Genomic DNA, 20,811 nt, shown 5'->3' with positions numbered 1-20,811 from the left:
CATTATGATCAGGTAGGATTCATACCAGGACTACAGGGCTGGTTCAATATTAGGAAAACTATTAGCATTATCGATCACATCAACAACAAAGCTAACAAAAACCACATGATTATCTCAATAGATGCAGAAAAAGCTTTTGACAAAATACAACATCCATTCCTACTAAAAACATTGGAGAATGTAGGAATAAAGGGAACTTTCCATAAAATAATAAGCAGTATCTATCTAAAACCTTCAGCAAGCATTATATGCAATGGGGATAAGCTAGATGCATTCCCAATAAGATCAGGGGTGAAACAAGGTTGTCCATTATCACCACTATTATTTAATATGGTACTAGAAATGTTAGCTGTAGCAATTAGACAAGATAAAGATATCCAAGGAATTAAAATAGCCAAAGAAGAAACTAAGTTATCACTCTTTGCAGATGATATGATGATTTACCTAGAGAATCCCAGAGATTCAAGTAAAAAATTACTAGAATTAATAAACAACTTTGGCAAAGTTGCAGGGTACAAAATAAACCCACACAAATCTTCTGCATTCCTATATATTAGCAACAAAGTCCAACAGCAAGAGATAGAAAGAAAAATCCCATTTAAAGTTAGGGTAGACAGTATAAAATACTTAGGAGTCTACCTGCCAAAACAAACCCAGGGATTATATGAACACAATTACAAGACACTTTTTGCACAAATAAAGTCAGATTTAAGTAAGTGGAAAAACATTAGTTGCTCATGGGTAGGCCGGGCTAATATAATAAAAATGACAATTCTACCCAAATTAATATACTTATTTAGTGCCATACCAATTAAACTATCAGACAATTACTTTCTAGAGCTGGACAAAATAATATCAAAATTCATTTGGAAAAACAAAAGGTCCAGAATATCAAAGGGACTAATGAAAAGAAATGCTTGGGAAGGTGGCCTAGCGCTACCAGACCTCAAACTCTACTATAAAGCAGCAATTATCAAAACCACTTGGTATTGGCTAAGAAACAGAGAGGTAGACAAGTGGAATAGACTTGGCACTCAAGATGCAGTAGGCAAGGAATATAGCAACCTTCTGTTTGATAAACCCAAGGACCCCAGCTTCTGGGATAAGAACTCATTGTTTGACAAAAATTGCTGGGAAAACTGGATAACAGTGTGGCAGAAATTAGGCATAGACCCATACCTGACACCGTACACAAGAATAAAGTCCAAATGGGTACATGATTTAGGTATAAAGATTGATACCATGAATAAACTGGAGAAGCAAGGAATAGTGTATTTATCAGATCTATGGAGAAGGGAAGAATTCTTTACTAAAGGAGAGATAGAATGCATTATGAAATGCAAAATGGATAACTTTGATTACATTAAACTGAGAAGTTTTTGCACAACCAAACCCAATGCAACCAAAATCCGGAGGGATGTAGTAAATTGGGAAAGAATGTTTACAGCTAAGCTCGGGGATAAAGGCCTCATTTCTAGAATATATAGAGAACTGATCCAAATGTATAATCATACAAGTCATTCCCCAGTTGATAAATGGTCAAAGGATATGAACAGGCAATTTTCAGAGGAAGAAATTAAAGCTATCTATAATCATATGAAAAAATGCTCTAAATCACTATTGGTTAGAGAGATGCAAATCAAAACAACTCTGAGGTACCACATCACACCTATAAGATTGGCAAACATGACAGAACAAGAAAATGATAAATGCTGGAGAGGATGTGGGAAAGTTGGAACACTAATTCATTGTTGGTGGAGCTGCGAGCGCATCCAATCATTCTGGAGAGCAATTTGGAACTATGCCCAAAGGGCTACAAAAATGTGCATACCCTTTGACCCAGCAATATCGCTACTAGGACTATATCCCCAAGAGATCATAAAAATGGGAAAGGGTCCCACATGTACAAAAATATTTATAGCAGCACTCTATGTAGTTGCCAAAAACTGGAAGTCAAGGGGATGTCCATCAATTGGGGAATGGCTGAATAAATTATGGTATATGAATGTAATGGAGTACTATTGTGCCATAAGAAATGATGAACAAGAAGACTTCAGAGAGGCCTGGAAGGACTTATATGACCTGATGCTGAGTGAAAGGAGCAGAACCAGGAGAACTTTATGCACAGCAACAACCACAGTGTGTGAGAGTTTTTTCTGGTAGACTTAGATTTTTGTAATAACACAAGAACTTCTTACCAAAAAAAAAAAAAAAAAAATCCCAATGGAGGATCTCAAGGCAAAATGCCTGCCACACTCAGAGAGAGAAATATGGAAGTCACTCACATATTGTAGCAGATCATGTTTGTGTATGTGTATGTGTTTGTGTATCATGTTCTGATTTGTTATACGATTTCTTTCATTTATCTTAGTCTGACTACATAGCATGACTATAGTGAAAATATACTCAATAGGTAAGTATATGTAGAATCTATACAGAATCGTATGCAGTCGTGGGGAGGGAGGGGGGGAGTGGAGGGTAGGTGGGGGGGATAAAATCGCAATTGTATGGCAGTGATTGTTAAACATTACAAAATAAAAAAAAAAAGAAGAAGAAAAAAAATATCATAATAATTCAAACTGCTTCTCCAGTTCAAAGGGAGGGTCAAAAATTTTTATGTGGATTTTCTAGATTGCAATGGTACTTTGCCCCAACCCTCTTGATGTGGAAGGGATAACTGTACTCATGGCAAACTTTGAAGTTGTCTCTTCCTGTTCTTTCCCTTTTGGGTGTCTTGTGACCTCAGCAAGGCTAACCACAAGCCAACTAGGTGGCACAGTGGATAGAGCATTGGTCTTGGAATCAGGAAGACTCACTTTTTTGAGTTCAAAATAGTCTCAAACATTTCCTAACTATGTGACCCGGAGCAAGTTACTTAACCCTGTTGACCTCAGTTTCCTCATCTATAAAAATGAGCTGGAGAAGGAAATGGCAATCTACTCTATTACTCAAGAAAACCCCAAATGACATCACAGAGTCAGATATGACTAAAATAACTGAACAACAGCAACATGAAAGTACACCATCACAGATATTATCCATCTTCAGAATTAATGCATGTGTTTTGGGCAGGATGAGGAGGGTATGAGGAAGGCTAAATATCATATCAGTACATAGGAATAAGAAGAAGACACACCTCTCCAATGTCCATAGTCTCAAGGGTGAATTCGTCAACTCGTCTGCGCTCAAATTGGTCACTCAGGTTATTATCAGAGACCTGGAGGATCTGCTTGATGGTGTCTCTCTTCTCTCCATAGAGTTTGATGTAGACTTTAGAGTCAGTGCTGGCACCTCCAACATCTCCCGTCTTTATGCTGATATGATAGCGGAAGTCTATGATCACGAGAGAGAGGGCATTAGTGCAGAGAACAGATGAACAACATGACTGTTGTGTATCTCCTGATGTACTCCAGGAGTACTCATATAACCGGAGGGCATGACCGAGCTGTAGGAGAGAGAAATCACTGGGCTTTAGTGGGAGAGATCTGACTGAACTCAGGAGACCTCAGTTCTAATCGAGCTTCTTATATTAACTATCTTTGAGACCTTAGGTTATTGTCTTCATTTCTTAGAATCATGACACAAAAACTGGAAGCAACTGCAGAGAGCCCCAGTTCACCCTCTTCCTTTTGTAGATGAGCAAACAAAGAGAAAATGCCTTACCCATGAGAGGGGAAGTGGGTTACCAATGATTATGTAAACAAGAGCTGGCAAAGCCAAGACCTATATATAGTTCTGTTTATTCTGAGTCTAACTCTCTTCAAACAATATCCCTGGGCCTTAATTTCCTCATCTACAAAATGAAGAAATCTATTCTACCTACTTCATAGGATTGTTGTGAAAGTAAAATTAGATTGTAGATGTATTGAAAAGGAAAAAAAACCTCTTCATGTAGGCAAGTTATTTCAATCAAACTTCCACTATCCAGAACCTTTGGGAGATGTGCTTTTCTGGTTAGGTAATGATTCTACCAACTACCAAAACGCTTAAAAATTTTTTCTTTATCTGTAAATCTTTCTGATATTTCATACTTCCTTATCTTCTTATGCCTAATTTCTATGGTTTTTCTATTTCCCTCTTTGATGCCAAACTATTAGCTTTATTTCTCATAGCTGTCAACATAATTGTTTGCAGTTTTCACTAATTCTTTTCCATCATTCTAATCTGCTGTAGCCAGAAAAACCAGATTATCTCATCTGTTAGAACAGTTTGCAGATTAAGAGTAAATTAGCTGTGAATGAGGGTCTGGAAGACTCTCTTACGAAAACCATGTATGAGTTTTAGTGCTTGGATTCTGTAATGTTTATTTTTGACTACTCAAAGATCTTGTTGTTGTTCAGTCATTCAGTCATGTCCAACTCTATGTGGCCCCCATGGACTTTGTCCATGGTGTTTTCTTGGCAAAGATATTGGAGTATTTTGCCATTTTCCCAGTGTGTCCTCATTTTACATACGAAGAACTGAGACAAACAGAGGTTAAGTGAATTGCCCAGGGTCAACTTAGCTACTAAGTGTCTGAAGTCAAATTTGAACTCAGGTCTTCCTAAGTCTAGGACCAGCTCTGTATCCACTGTACCAAATGGTTGGTGGGTTGTTGTTCTTCGTTTTCAAAGAGGACCAAAATGACATCACCATGATAAAGTCCTTTCAATGTGTCCGACTGTGGCTGATCAGACCAATATGAGCTCAGAATGCTCTACCACAGATTGGGCACAGATAGTCCATGTGAACATTTGAGGTGGATACTCCAAATTTGCACATCCTACATTTCCTTTGAGCTGTATCAATTCTGCTGTAGAGCACAGCACCCTTTCTGATGTGGGCATATCATGCTGAGTTGTCCTGTGCCGGTGTCTCTCATGTCACATAATCAATTTCAAAGTTCTTGAGAGAAACCTTGAAAGTGTCCTTGTGTCACTTCTTCTGACCACCATGTGATCACCTGCCCCATGACAGTTCTCCATAAAATAGTCTTTTTGGCAAGCATATGTTTTACATTCAAACAACATAGTCAGTCCATTGGAGTTGCACTATCTGAAGCATAGTTTGACTAAGCTTGACAGTTTAGTTCGAGTAAGGACCTCAGTATCTGGTACCTTATCCTGCCAGGTGATCTTTAGAATCTTCCTAAGACATTTCAAATGGAAGTGATTCAGTTTCCTGGCATGGTGCTGGTAGACTGTCCATGTTTTACATGCATACAACAATAAGGTCAGCACAATGGCTCTCTAGACCTTCAGTTTGGTAGTCAGTCTAATACCTCTTCTTTCCCATAATTTACTTTGGAGCCTCCCAAACACTGAGCTAGCTCTGGCAATACGTGCATCAACCTCATTGTCAATGTGTTCCTCTCTGGAAAGTACACTACCAAGGTAAATGAACTTATCCACAGCATTCAAAATTTCTCCATTTGTTGTAACCACTGGTTCCACATATGAATGGTGTGATGATGGCTGATGGAGCACCTGTGTTTTCCTGATGTTAATTATTAGGCCAAAATTAACACAAGCAGCAGAAAATTGATCCATACTTTGTTGCATCTCAGCTTCAGAGGCTGCATTGCGTGCACAATCATCTGCAAACAGAAAATCATGCACCAACCCTCCCTCCACTTTGGTCTTGGCTTGTAGCCTTTTCAAATTGAATAATTTACCATTAGTACTGACCTTGATGTTATGTTCATCCTCATTGAAAGCATTGGACAACATGGCTGAAAACATCATGATAAGAAGCATGGGAGCAAGCACACAGCCCTGTTTCACTCCATTGGCGACTGGGAAAGCACCATTGTCCATTATCCAGAACCCAGGCAAACATGTTATCATGAAATTGACATACAGTACTGATAAATTTCTCCAGGCAACCAAATTTTGACATAATTTTCCATAATCCCTCTTGACCAACAGTGTCAAAGGCCTTGGTCAGATCTACAAACACGTGTACAGACTTCTTTTCTGCTCCTGGCATTTCTCCTGGAGTTGTTGGGCAGCAAACACCATATTGACTGTTCCTTGGCCCTTTCTGAAGCCACACTGGCTCTCTGGTACAGGTAAAGGATCAGCCTGTTAACGAGGACTCTAGCAAGAATTTTGCCAGAAGTGACTGGAGAGAGATCCCCCCTGCACCGTGATTGTCGCAGGACAATCTATTTCCTCACCTGCACTAAATGTCTGCTCACTCATAGCTCTATTCTCTTCCTTTTCCAGTGCTTTATTGTTTCAGATTGACGAGATTACCAAATAGCTAAATTCTCAATAGTTAAAATGTTATTATATTGGTCTTGTACAGTGCTATGCAATAAAACATTTTAAAACAATAAAACAATTTAATGTTCTGCAATAAAATATTATATAATAAAAGTATATGCTACACCAATATTATCATCACTGAGCAACAGAGTGCTTATGCATTTTTAAGGAATAGCCTTATCCCAACCTGGGCCTAAAAGCCCCATCTGTTGATTTCAGGAAGAGGATAGCTGGTGAGAAAATAAGACAGAAGCGTAAAAATAGTAAGTAACACTAATTCAGACTCTGGGAGTTTATTGCCATTCCCAGCACCTGCCTGTTAGGAAGCTAAAGTGAGGGAAATGGAATTCCCTAGGGGGCCAATCCTCTCAACTAGGCCCCAATAAAATCTTCAAGGAGGCAGCTGCCAGGACAAAGGATAGCCCTGTGGGCACAGTTCAAATTGGCCAGCTGCTCCAGAAGCCCAGAGGCCTCTTTTAGAAAGCTGCCTCATTCTCCCTAGAAAACATGAGCAGAGCCTGAGAAAAAAACCAAATCCTCAGAATTCCATCTTCTGTCTCCCCAAATTCCCTTGTCCCAACTGAGGATCCTAGGGGTCCAGGAGCTGTCCCTCACCTACCTCAAGGACACAGTGCACTGTGACAAAATGAGGGCAAGAATGGAAAGCAGGACTCCTGGAGTCACCGTTGAGTTTAGGGCATTTCTCCCTGAGGAACTCAGTTCTCTTATGTGTAAAAGGAGAGGCCTTTCCTAGACCTGCACCTTCACTGCTTATTGTTAGACTCTTAATTCTGAGATTACATTCCATTTATACATCCATTTATAGAACTCATATGCATATATATGTGTTATTTGCATGTTGTCTCCCCATTAGAACATTAACTCCTTGAGAGCCAACACCCTGCTGTGGTCTTTCTTTGCATCTCCAGTACTTAGCATATTGTCTGGCACACAGAAGCAATTAACATGGAAGATTCATCTTCATGAGTTCAAATTTAACTTCAGACACTTAGGAGCTATGTGACCCGTTAGCTCTCTTTGCCTCAATTCTTCATCTATAAAATGAACCAGGGAAGGAAATGACAAACCCTTCCAGTATTGTTGCCAAGAAAAGCTCAGATGGGGTCATGAAGAATCAGACATGACTGAAATGATTCAACAACAACAAAAAGTGCTTAATAAATGCTTATGGACGGGCTGAATGTAAAACTGGAATACTATCTCCTCTGGACTCTTCAGAGGCAGATGCTCTGAGGATCAAGTCCCCTAGTAAAAAGCTCATATTATATGATACTTTGGACAATTATTTCCCTGCAGCAACCCTATGGTTGTTGGATTTTTATGGATGAGGCAACCAAAGCTGAATAATTTATCCTGCAGCTATTAAGTAGTAGTCAAGACTCAAACCCAGGTCCTCTGACTCCTGAGCCAATGCTGAGTTTAAATCAAACCTCAGACTCTTATTAGTTATGTGACCCTGAGCAAGTCACTTAAGTGCTGCTTGCCTCATTTTCTTCAACTATAAAATGGGAGTAATAATAGCACCTTACATCCCACTGTTGTGAGGATCAAATGAGATATTTGTAAAGCACTTAGCAAAGTGTTTGACATATAAAAGGTGCTTAATAAATGTTTGTTCCCTCTTTCCTCTTCCTTCCCTGTGTACTTCGCTGGTTCCTCTCTTTCAAATTCTTGAAAATTCACTAGTTATGGCAGCTAGGTGGTGCAGGGGATAGAGCACCATCCCTGGAGTCAGGAGAACCTGAGTTCAAATCCAGCCTCAGACACTTGAGATTAGCTGTGTGACCCTGGGGGTGAGTCACTTAAATCCTTCCCCCCCCCCAAAATAAAGAAAAATAAAATAAAATTCCCCAACTGTTTGATGAGCCTCAGGCATCTATTATGTGATAGGCTAGAAGTAAGTCACCCTCAGATTCATAGCCTTACTTAAATCATTTTCATTTTAAGTTACTCTTTTCTGCTTTGGGGCTGAGAGTTAAAATCTTCTTGACTTTCTTATGGACATCAGTCAAGTAACCCCAAACCTGTTCTGTCTTCTCTCTCCATTCCATTTTGGGACCATGGCTAACTAGCGGCAGAGCCCAGGCCAGACCCCAGGCTCCTAATCTGGAGTTCAGAATGCTTTCCTTGGACCCTCCCCCACCCTGCCCCCCTCTGCTTCCCAGGAAATGAAACCCACACAACTTCCCTCTCCCTCCTCTCCTCCCCCCTCCTTCCCAAAGGAAGTAACACCCCCTTTGACCTGGGAAGTCACCTGATTCCCACTCAGTGGAGTGAATACCCCTCCCCAGGAATGTTTACCCTGCGCAACCTTTCAGAGAGGAGTGCTCCCCCAGGGATGACTCACTTTTCAACGTTGCATTGCTGCCGCTGGGTAATAATTCCCGGATCAACTGCCCATCGTCCTGATCCCTGTCAAGCCATCTGGTGTGTGAACAAAGGGAAGTTATAGCTTCAAGAGCAGCCTTGGGAGGGACACATAGAAATTTGGCCTGACTGGGGATAAAGCAAGAGGCATCATACTATGGCTTCTCCAAAAAAAAAAAGAAATGGAGGGTCACAGAGGGAAATCAGGAAAGGAAGGACATTGGAAAATGCCCATTTGTCAAGTATTTGTTAAAGACTTATGGTCTTTGCAGAGATATCAGACAACTATAAAATATGGTTCTTGCCCCACGGAGCCTTCAGAGGCAGCCATGGTCCCATGGATGACCCCCAGAACTGGGATCAGAGGATGGAGGTTCAAATTCCTCATGTGATGGTTACTACCTACTCATCTGATGGTGGTCCTCGGCCACATCACAACCTGCCCTAAGCTTCAGTTTCATTCAGTAAAATGAATGGGTTCAACTAGGTTGTCTAGAACTCCTCTAGACACATGATTTGATGTTTTTATAACCAAGCAAGAGGAGCCACATTTGGCACACAGCAAACACTTTATAAATGCTCATTCCTTCATTCTATAACTGACAGAAGAAATATCTAGCATAGTTCTAAGATGCCATAAGTCTAATAAATATTTAATACACTGAAGAAATGGTATGGATGAAGGTGAGAAGGAGGGAGGAAGAAGCACTAGACTGTTTGAATTTACTAAACATCTATTAAGCACTTATGGTATGCTCAGCCTTTGCTGAAGTTTCAGGGGACGCTAGAAAGAATAAAATAAGGTTCTTTCCCCAGGTGAGGCAGCTAAAATAGGAAAAGTCCTGGAGCTCGAGCTAGAGGGCTACATTCAAATATCTACCTTCCTAGTTGCATGACTTGAACAAGCCATGCTCTTTTTCTCTCTACATGCCTCAGTCTCCTCATCTGTGAAATAAGAATAGTAATAGCTCTACTGCCCATTAGAGTTTTTGCTGGGATGCAATGAAATGGGTGCTTAAAACAATTTATAAACTTTGAAGCATGTCATAAGCTGTCGTTACTAATATCTTCACAATAGGAAAAGAGTGATTGATAACATTTATTAAGCAACTTTTATGTTCTAAGCACTGGGTATTCTGGGAATACAAAGGGGACAAAACAAAAACAAAACACCACAGTTCCTCTCTCAAGGAGCTCCCAGTCTAGTAAAGGAGGCAATACACACCCAGCTGCATACAAACAAGCTAAGACTGGAGAAACTGATCAAGAGAGGGAAAGAACTAGTATTAAGAGGGTTTGGAAAAAGCTTCCTAGACCAAGTATGATTTTAGCTAGAACTTGAAGGAAGACAGGAGGTGAAGATGAGGGGGCAGTCAGTGAAAACCCAAAGTCTGAGGATGGAGGGCCACCTTCGAAGACCAGCAAGGAGTGCAGTACACATGAAGTAATTTTCATTAACATAAAACGCTATATAGTTGTGTTACAAGAAGGCAGGGAGTGATGTGGGAGAGATCTGCGTAAGCTGGAGTGGTCATGGGAGGAAGGCTTCAGAGAGTGGATAGGCTGGATCCTGAAGGATGGGTGTTTGGATAAGCAGACAAAGGTAAGAGAAAAAAATCACCAGGGCTACATTTGCATACTTAATAGCAGAATTCTGATAGAATTAGATAAGAAGTAACTTGTCTAAAGTGATATGGCTGGTAAATATCAGTCTTGGGACTTGAACATTGTAGATCCTCTGACTTGCTGTATCAAGGGATCTTTTCACTATATGAGGATGCTGCCCACCTTCAAAATTCACTCGTTCTTTCAATAATTTCGGTTTAAGTGATTTGTTCTCATGATTTATGCAAGTACATAATTGAAATGAGCTAGATAGAGTTCTGACTTTAGAGTGAGCTAGTGTTCATAAATCACTTCAGCATTTGCAAAACGCACTATGTATGTTATTTCATTTGATCTTCACAATAATCCTATGGGGGGAACTATTATTATCACTGCCATTTGCAGATGAGGAAACTGAGGCTGAGAGATTAGATGGCTTGCCCAGAGACCTACATAAATAAGTCTGATACAGAATATGAACTCACAGCTTCTGACTCTAAGCCAAGCCCTCCATCAACCGTGCCACCTATCTGCCTCTTTTTACCTCAAGCAATTCCTAGGTGATGAGTTAGTGATCTGTATTGGTGGAGAAAGTTCCTACACTTGGGACTTCCCCACCCTTGATGAAGTCATAGATCCTTCCTGTATTTAGGTTGAATTGGAATGAATGGTGATCTTAGTTGTCTGCTGATCCCCCACTTCTGGCAAACCACACAGCTGGTTGGTTCAACCTTAGAGCTATTTGCCCCTAGAGATAACCTAAGATCAGTCTTACAGACATGAGGCATCTGGTCATTCTATCTCTCAAGCACTGGGGCCTATGTAAACCAAAAAAGAAAGGCCCTCAAGTACTTTTCCCTTACCTGAGCCCTCCTACCCCACTTCCATGCTTTTCTCTACAGGATTGCACATGGAAAAGTAGACCTCCATCAAAATCTAACTATGCCCTTAGTGGGAGAGATAACTTAACTCCTTGATCATGAGGTTCATTAAGGAAAGTCCATTACTATCTGTCAGTTCCTAGTGCAGAGTACTTAGTAACCCAACTTAGGCAGTTTGAATTCCCATATTGTCTTAAGGTTTGCAAAGCATTTTCTTCACGATCCTATGAAATATGTCATTTGGGTATTATCTCCATTTTACAGATGAGAAACTGAGGCTCAGTCTGGGGAAGGAACTTACTTAAAATTACACGACTGGCAAATGGCAGTCTTGGGACTTGAACACAGTAAGTCTTTTAACTCAATACCAAGTAATGTCTCTTGTCTCCAAAATTCATTCAACAAGCATATAAAGTGTCTCCTAGTCATCATGCATTTTATATTAAGGCCAGTGAAGAACATGGGCTAGTGACGAGTTGCTAAGTCCGGACTTTGAGTGAGAAGACCAAAGTTCTGGAGGCCTGCCTCTAATCTTCAGTATTGTTGTTTTGGTTATTTCTAACTCTCTGCGACCTCCCTTGAGGCTTTCTTGGCAAAGATAGTAGAGGGGTTTGCCCATTCCTTCTCCAGCTCATTTTACAGATGAGGAAACTGAGACAAGTGACTTGCCCAGGGTCATATAGCTAGTAAGTATCTGAGGTCTAATTTGAATTTAGGTCTTCTGACTCCAGGCCCAGCACGTTGTACACTATGGTGCCACCGAGCTGCCCAACCTTTACTGCACCTAACCTTTACTTGGCTCATTTCAGGGCCTCAGTTTCCTTATCTCTCACTGAAGTGAGGTTGCAGTAGATCAGGGATTCTCAACCTGGGTTTCAGATCCATGATCTTGGATGGGACAAAAATTAGAGCTTTGTTTTCACTAACTTTTGGATTCCTTTGTAATTCAATGTATTTTATTTTGTGCTTTTAAAAACATTATTCTAGTAATGGAATACTATTTGCTATAAGAAACGATGAGCAAGTAGATTTCAAAAAAACCTGGACTTACATGAACTGATGTTTAGTGAAGTGAACAGAACCAGGAGAACTTTATATATATATATGTATATATATATATATATATGTACACATATATATTATATAAACACTGTGCAATGACCAACTTTGATAGACTTTGCTCTTCTCATCAATGCAATGATCCAAGTCAATTTCAAAAGACTGATGATGGAAAATGCTATCCACAACCAGAGAGAAAAATATGGAGTCTGAATACACATCAAAACATACTATTTTCCCTTTTTTTGTTTTTTGGTTTTTTTTATTTCTTGTGGTTCTCCCTTTTGTTCTGATACTTTTTTCACAACATGACTAATGTGGAAATATGTTTAACATGATTTACAAGTATAACCTGTATCAGATTACTTGCTGTCTTGGGGAGGGAAGAGGGGATGGAAGAGAGGAGAGGGAGGGCTGGAGTTTTGGAACTCCAAATTTTACAAAATCAATGTTAAAAATTAGCTTTACATGTAATTGTAAAAATTTATTGAAAAAAATAAAAAAGTAGTGAAAAATGAAATACTATTAAGGAAAAAAACATTAAGAAGAGGTTCATAGTTTTCACCAGACACAAAAGAAGGTTAAGAAACCCCTACAGAAGATGATGTCTGAGCTGCCCCCTGTGATAATGTTAAGTCTGTGACTCTGTGACACAAATATACACAGGACATGGTCCCTACAGTCATAGTTTACAATCTCCTGACAACAAAACCAAGCCCTACCTGATTCCCCAGTCCTCCTAGATTGCTCATCACTACCACCAAGTGCTTTATTCCTCTCCGAACTTACTCTTTCAGCTGGCTGTCAACTAATTCTTACTAGGGTGTCAGCTGCTAAGGGGTTAAAGGGCTACTTCTCCTGGGTTTTGAGTATCACTGTTTCCACAGATGACTTCAGAAAATTGAAAAGGCATCAAGACTCAAAGGAATGAATCTCTAAGAACAGAATTTCACACATTCATGAGATAGAGGGAAAGATATTTAAAGGGGATGGGGGCGGGGTTGCTGCTCAGCACCTGTGAAATAATGTCTCTTAGGTTTCTACCACTTTCACCTAGTCCTAAGACCAGACCTAAAGATAACCGGAGTTCCCACATCTCTGAACTGAGCACAAATCTTGAGAGCCATATTTTGGCAGAGAAAGGAAAGAGAAAGGTAATCAGCCCAGATCTCCCATTTTCTATCAGAAAGAACCCCTCCTTTCAGCCCCTTCCCCACCTCCTGTCCCCCAGTGAAAGGAAACTATTCCTGGCCTAAAGCATGATGTATCATTTCATATCCACTGAAGTGCTCTGGTGGTATTAATAGTCCTTTCCAAATCCAGCGTTTCCCCTCCAGCTCAGAACATTTCTGCCCAATTTCAGAGGGAGATGTTGCTGTATACATTAGCCTACATAACAGTCTGGCTGCAAGTTTATTACTCTTTCCCTGTTCTCACAAAGGCATACATGCACACATACCCAAATGCAACCTACAACTAAGCCACTTTGTATTCTTCTCCATGTCATTTAAAACCCTCTTGAGTCCTAAGCTAGCCAATACTCTCCCCATGCCTCTCATCGAGATAAAGAAAATCTTTTTCCTTGAAGGAGCTTGATGCTCATGAATGAAGGCAAATCGCAGAACCTTGGAGACTCAGCTCCCTCTTTGGATAGTCACAGGTCATAAATAAGGCTCCAGCGAGATCAACCTTTGAGTCCAATTAATCCAACCTCCACTCACCTCCCATTTTCCAGATGTAGAAATTGAAATAAAATGACTTGTCAATCACCAAACATCTGTTAAGTGCCTAATATTTGTCAATATTTGTTAAGCAAATAAAGTAAGGCTAAAGGCAGCCCCTTCCCTCAAGGAACTTTTATTCTAATGGAACTGGCTGTGGTATAAAAGGAAGTGAGGAGGGAGAAGATGGAGCTCTCAGCAAATGATTTCAGTTTTTTAGTTGAAATAAAAGGTAAAATTCTCAGCTGTCATGGATCATAATGAGCCTCAGGTCCCTTTTAATACTGTCAGGCAGAAGCAACTATTTAACTGGATTTTGAGCTGGAAGAGACTTTAGAGGTCATTTTATCCTCATTTTACACCAAACTAGGACTTAGGGAAGGTAAGTGACTTCTCCAAAATCCTATAGTTTAGTAAGAGGCAATGCTAATATAGAAACCCAAGACTTCCAATTCCAAATCCAAAGCTCTGTACACTATATCTAATTCCTCTCCAAATACTCTTCTTTTTTAATATAGTTTACAGATTCTAGTTTTATTACCCCCTTTTTTTGCTTTCCTACCTAAGTACCTATGAGTTTATGTTTTTATTTTATTTTTTATTTTTAGTTTTCAATATTCATGTCTACAAGATTTTTGAGTTCTAAATTTTCTCCCCCTCCCCAAGATGGCATGCAATCTGATATAGATTGTACATGAACAATCATATTAAACATATATCCACATCAGTCATGTTGTAAAAAAAGAATTAGAACCAAAGAGCAAAACCATAAGAAAAGAAGAAAAAAAGAGAGAAAATAGTATGCTTCAGTCTGCATTCAGACTCCATAATTCTTTCTCTGGATGTGGATAGCATTTTCCATCATGCATCTTTTGGAATTGTCTTAGATCATTGTATTGCTGAAAAGAGCTAAGACTGTCAAAGTTGGTCATTGCACAAGGTCACTGTTACTGTGTACAATGTTCTCCTGGTTCTGCTTACTTCATTAAGCATCAGTTCATATAAGTCTTTCCAGGTTTTTCTGAAGTCCACTTGTTCATCATTTCTTATGGAACAGTAGTATTCAATTACATTCATATACCACAACTTATTTAGCCATTCCCCAATTGATGAGCATCCCCTCAATTTCCAAATTCTTGGCCACCACAAAAAAGAGTTTCTGGGTCAAAGAGTATGCACAGTTAACAGTGGTGCTAATGGGCACCCTCAGAAATGCTTCTAGCATATCCTCATTACATATAAGTCTTGCTAATAGTTTTAGGTAGATCACTAAATACTTCTCACCTGGTCCAAACAATAATTTCAGCCTCCCACACCTCCAGAAAATCATGGAGCCTTAGGTAATTGCTATGAATGGGCATTATCTGTAAAACAGTTCTAATAGTTTAGAAAAAAAACCCAGTGTGCCCATTTCCTAGTTAATCTCAAAAGGCAAATCCTTTCTCTGACACATACTTGGCTGAGCTATGCGACCCTGTGCAAGTCTCAACTTCTCAGGGCTCCAGGCATCTCTTTGAGACTATATGTTGCAGAGAAAGTACCAGCCTACTCTAGTAGAGCAAGTTTCCTTATTCAGGAGTGTCAAATACCAATAGAATCAGAAGTTTAGCTCCTATTCCTGAGAAACAGAAAAAGTCAGCCATAGGACAGATCGGGATTCTCATACCTGTTGCATGGGAATTCCACATTGTCGCTCTCTGGCTGCCCTTCTTCTCTCACCAACACTCGCTCCAGGTACCAGCCACTACCTCCTCCTTTGCCATCATGTCCAACCCTAACTCTTTTCACCTTCCTCAGGGTAACTGCTTCAATAGTGTACTCATCCGCCTTACCAAAAGAGAAAAAAAACACAGCAAATTATATTGGAATTGTCCCTCTGTGTCCTTCTCTAATGTTTAATTCCCCAATCTCTTCTAAATGCAAGCAAGGTGGGTTTTTTGTTGTTTTCATTTTGGAGTTCAGTTTCCCAAGGTTGAAAAATTGTGAGCAACTGAACCCTGATAATTCACAGTTGTGCTGAGTCAGGTAGGTGTCAGTGCCTTCTGGCTCTGAGCTAATCAGGGGGCTGAGTCTTTGTTATATATTCTGAGAGGCTGGCATTTTGCTTTGGGGGCCTGCTCATGAGAAGGACCTTTTGATTCCCTTGACAGAATTCTGAGTAGCCGTTTGTTAAGAACCCCCTGCCTGCTCAGAGATTTGTGCTCTCCTAGTTGTATCACTTTGTTCAGACACTAGGAGCCCTGTCTGTTGAATCTCTGCGCTAATTTCTCTACTTGTATTTTCTACTTATCAAATTAAGATTGTTGACTCCTTTATAAGTTGTCTTTTCTTTAGCAAAGCAGATCAAAGTACCTGTATTAGCAGGCCATCCTGGATGTGCTAGGGTGCTTGCTAATGCATCTCTAAAGGAAAATAGATCTGATGGTTAAGGATAGGCTTTCACATAAGGATAAATAGCCACTTATGTGGTATGAGTTGAGGGATATCGACAAGGGCCTCTTCCCCCAAAGCATTTCCTCCATTTATTTGTCATAGTACCTACCATTTTCACCACTGATGTAAGCTATAATATTTTTATTATTACTTAAAACTTCATTGTGATGGGGAAAGAATCCTGCATTCTTCAAGATGGTGGCAGAAGAGCCCAAGTTCTGTCAGGGGTCCTACCAAAGTCTTCCAGTATGAACCTTGTAATGGTGTCCAAGGGCTGGTCTAGCTCCATTCAGAGCGGTTTTTCACTAGGGTGGCCATAAGGAAATACATTTATCTGCTACAGCAGTTTTCAAAAATGGTGTGTTGCATTGATAAAGCTTTCAAAATGTAGCAAGGATCCAAACCAACAACATCACAGATCTCTGAAGGTTTGAAAAATCATTCACACAAGGCATGTAGAAAAGTTGTCAGCCTGGAGCAGCCCTCAGAGAAGATGTTTTCCATCCCATGCTTATCTCTACCCCACCATGAGTGTTCCCTTCCTCTTTGGTATTCTTAAAGAGAAGGGAGAATGGGAAAGGAGGAAGGAGGTGAGAGTCCTACTCATACAATAAATAGCCCCCATTTCTAAAGCACATTGGACATTCTCAGTTCTATGAGACAAGCAGAATAATGCCACTAATCCCATTTTACAGAAAAGTACCTCCTAGGACCCCATGTAAACTCTAGAGCTGAAAAGGGATTGGGGGCTGTCTAGTCCCAAATTTCCCCCTGCCCCTGTCACTTTGCAGATCAGGGAGTTGTGGCCCAGAGACATTAAGTAATGCAACCCAAAGTCATATTGGGAATAAGTTGTATGGTCAGGATTCCAACTGAGATCACATGATTCCAAATTCAGCATCCTTGACCCAGCACCGCCCAGTTTCCTGTTCTTGTGGTGCTTTATAATTCCAAAAGCTCTTCAGAGTGTCAGCTTTGATCCTCCCAACTCCTAGATTGGGGACACAGGTAGGAAGAAATCTGGAGGGAGGGCAAATGTCTTTCATGGATTTCCTCAAAATTACATCAAGTAGACAGATACCTACTCTGACAGTACACAAGGCCAATTTCCTTTCTCTCAAACCCATTTTCCTTTTCAAACTCAGAAGATCCTGCAGTGCTTCCCCCATCACATCCCTCTAATTTCCCCTAACAGGTAACACAGAGAGGAAGTATGATGAACTAGAAAGTAAGTGAATTTGGTGCTGGAGGATCTGGACTTGAATCCAAAGGATACCACTTACAATCTGTATGAATTTGAATAAGTGACTTGAATTCCCTGGGCCTCAGTTTCCTCATCTGTAAAATGAGGGAATCAGACTATATGGCTTCTGGATCCCTTTCAACTCTACATCTCTAATCCTAGGCCCCACTGAATTCACACTCTACCGTGGTATACAAGAAGGCTGCTACAAATGAGATTTCTTCCCACCCAGAGAATCTGATTCAATCTCTCTCATCTCAGCCAGCATCAAGAATGACATCATTCTAAAAGGTAAGGAGGAAGGGGAAGTCTCAGAAGAGGAGAGTAGGGAACATTCTGATACTTACACTGCCTTTTTGACATATATCATTGTTGTTCCTGCAGATGATGCTAGATAGGGTGCGCTCTCCAGTATCTCCCACATCACCAAAGAGGCAGACAAAAGCTCGGGCGTTTGTTCCTGCTCCTTCAATGTCCCCGGTGCATAGGGTCACTCGATACTGGGTCACTGAAAAAATAAATTATACTCTTTCTGCTCTGTGGGAAAACCCTCACCTTCCCTTCTCAAAAGCCTTTGCCCTAGAGTCCTCCCCATCCCCACCACTCTTCCCTCTCCCATCCCCTCTACCTTTCCAAATGTTACCCATTTTTCAAGGCTTTATTCAAGCCTTATCTCCTCCATGAAGCCTTCCCTGACCACCTCCAGCTGCCATTCAATGCCCACTTTCTGAGTGCATATAGGACTGATTAGGAGCTACTGATTTTTATTCTACTTTGTGATTTTACATAGTTCTGTGGTTTTTTCCAGTTGCTTCTTGTGTATTTGTTCTGCCTTTCCAACCAATTTGCAATTTCCTTGTGAAAAAAAGAACCAGTCATTTGCTGTTCTTCTATTCCCCAGTGGTGCTTGGCACAGAGCTGGCACATAGTAGGTATGCAATAAAGGCTTGAGGAAGGAAGAAAAGGGAGAAGAGCAAAGGAAAGGGGGAAGAGGATGGCAAGAGGGACATCATTCAATGGACTGCTGCGATGCTCCAAAGACATTCTTCCCAGTTCTCATTGTTTGGTCTTTCTAAAAAAAGCAAACTGTGCTATAGATGAGGTTGGCATTTGGCACAGAGCTCCCCAGTCCTCTCGGTCACTTTTAAATAAACTGTAAAATAATCCTTGCTAAAGGCACAGCAGTCATCAGCACAAAGTACTGTGTGGGCCCACTGGGAAGACCAACGCAGCATATTATGTCAAAAGAGCTATTTTAATTTGTTATTGGGGGCTGATTATACCCTCTGACCTGCTCTCTCATGTTGAGATTCCAGGAAACCAATGAGACACCATGAGTCCATTGAACTGCTCCTCAGTAGAGTAGGGTGGAGGTGGAGGGGTACAGAAAGAGATGAAAAAAGTGGCATTCCCTCCCCCCCCCCCATAAAAACCCCTCTATGTAAGAATCAGTGCATTCAAAGAGAAGACTGGCTCTCAGATAGAAGCATTTGGTAGTGACCAACAAATGATCCATCAGCAAGTTCAGGAAGGGGACAGAAAGAAGGGATCTGTTCCTGGATGCCTGCAGGAATGGTGGGGAGCCCTTCTATACTCATGGGAAAAGTTTGATTCAAGTTTTCACTGAATTAAGTTTTTTTAGGTTAGACCTCACTTTCAACAACTCTGACATAAGAAAATTTCTATCTTTGGACTAAGTCAATGGGAAGAAATTTTAGGCTTTGGAATACCTTTAGATAGATGACATATAAATTTCCTCTCTCATTAATTGGAATTATGGAATTTGAGAATATTAAAGCACCTGAAGAGGTCATGGAATTCAATATTCCCCGCTTTCCATTGAAGAAACTGAGGTTACATGAAAGGAAATGACTTGCCCAAGGTTGGACAACCAGTTAATAGCAAGTGTAGACCCAAGGTCTCCTGATTCCCAGTTCAGTGCTGCCACCTACATTTGCCAGCACTGTAAGATACTGCCTTTTTGTGAGAGGTTGGTAGTAGTAGAAGAGATGAGGACAGAGAAATTAAGTGTACACATACTGAAGAGCTACAAGCACTGAAGGTCTCTTGTAGATGAAATAAGATCCAATATTTCACAGATGACGATGGTATCAACAAGAAAATCATATTCCATTTATGAAAAATTCAATTTACATGCAACTTTTTGGGAAGATGTGCTGCTTGGTGTTGCACAAAGTGAGGAGCACCATAAGGTTAGGTTTGACTTTCCTCAATCTATCCAAACAAAGGTCTACTGCGGCCAAATAGAACAAGATCTAGCACAAATGTAAACATACAAGCAATAAAAACAACTGACTCATGGTGATTTGAGTGGTGTCATGCACTGCCCAGAAACAGTTTCCTCAGCAAAGTGTCACGGTGCCTGAAATCCCATTATTCTGCCCATCTTTTGAGATTAAGTATGGTCTTTTCCAAGTTCTTTTTAAAAAACAATAACTCTGTAAAAGAGGCGATATCTTAACATATTATTGACCAGATTGATTCTAAACATCAAAAATCTCTTGATTGCCTGGTAGGAGAGAGGAAGGGGATGCTGAAAGTCTGGGAAGGTGAAGGGAAGAAGTAGAGTTGATCAAAGCAAACCTCACCAAATTTATAGTTTTGCAGAGGACCATCTCTGCTCTATTACTTCCAAACACAATATTCCAACCATGAATGAGAAAGTAGCTTTGATCAAGTGGTCTAAGTTTTTTCTGCTCAGAAGTTCTCAAAGGGCATGGAGTTCTTCTTATTGGGCTCCCATATGGACCCCTAGCACCTGTTTGGCCAAATCTGTATCCTGATAAGGATACTACAGACAGTTAGAGATAATTATATTGGTAGTCTTTACCAGGAAAAGATTTTAAACAGGTGGGTATGTACCAGAGTCTCTGATTTGTCCTTTAATTAAAAAATTTACAGTGCAGTCTGATTAACAAGCACTTATAATATCTAGTATTCAAATCCTATGGTTTTTTTGCCTACTTGTCTTTGGAGAGTAATCATTTCTGCTGGGCAAGCAGTAAAGAATGCTGCCTTCATTTATTTTACTATCTGGGTGGCTCCTTTGGGAAAGGAAGTGTAAAAATAAACTGAGCTGCTATATATTTCCTCCACGTTTTAAAGCCTATGTTAATCAATGCAATCACTCCTGAAAACCCCTCCAGCACACACACATATCTATATATGTGTGTTTGTTTGTATATGTATATTTGTATATTTGAATTTATTTA

General features: G+C 40.3%; 1 protein-coding gene across 1 annotated transcript in view; it reads right to left on the bottom strand.

The window, feature by feature from the left end:
• LOXHD1 (lipoxygenase homology PLAT domains 1) overlaps positions 1-20,811 on the bottom strand; it is a 283,771-nt gene that overhangs the window by 149,418 nt on the left and 113,542 nt on the right. Inside the window, exons 13-16 of the mRNA XM_072605219.1 lie at positions 17,926-18,086; positions 15,569-15,729; positions 8,617-8,693; positions 3,137-3,333 (exon numbers count right to left, since the gene is read on the bottom strand). Of these exons, the coding sequence (XP_072461320.1) occupies positions 3,137-3,333; positions 8,617-8,693; positions 15,569-15,729; positions 17,926-18,086 (596 nt within the window). The remainder of the gene's footprint in view (positions 1-3,136; positions 3,334-8,616; positions 8,694-15,568; positions 15,730-17,925; positions 18,087-20,811) is intronic.

Source organism: Notamacropus eugenii, chromosome 4 (genome assembly GCF_028372415.1).
Source record: "Notamacropus eugenii isolate mMacEug1 chromosome 4, mMacEug1.pri_v2, whole genome shotgun sequence".
In the NCBI taxonomy this organism is placed as follows: domain Eukaryota; kingdom Metazoa; phylum Chordata; class Mammalia; order Diprotodontia; family Macropodidae; genus Notamacropus; species Notamacropus eugenii.
Note: the sequence above shows the minus strand (reverse complement) of the source record. Positions and strands in the feature narration are given on the sequence as shown.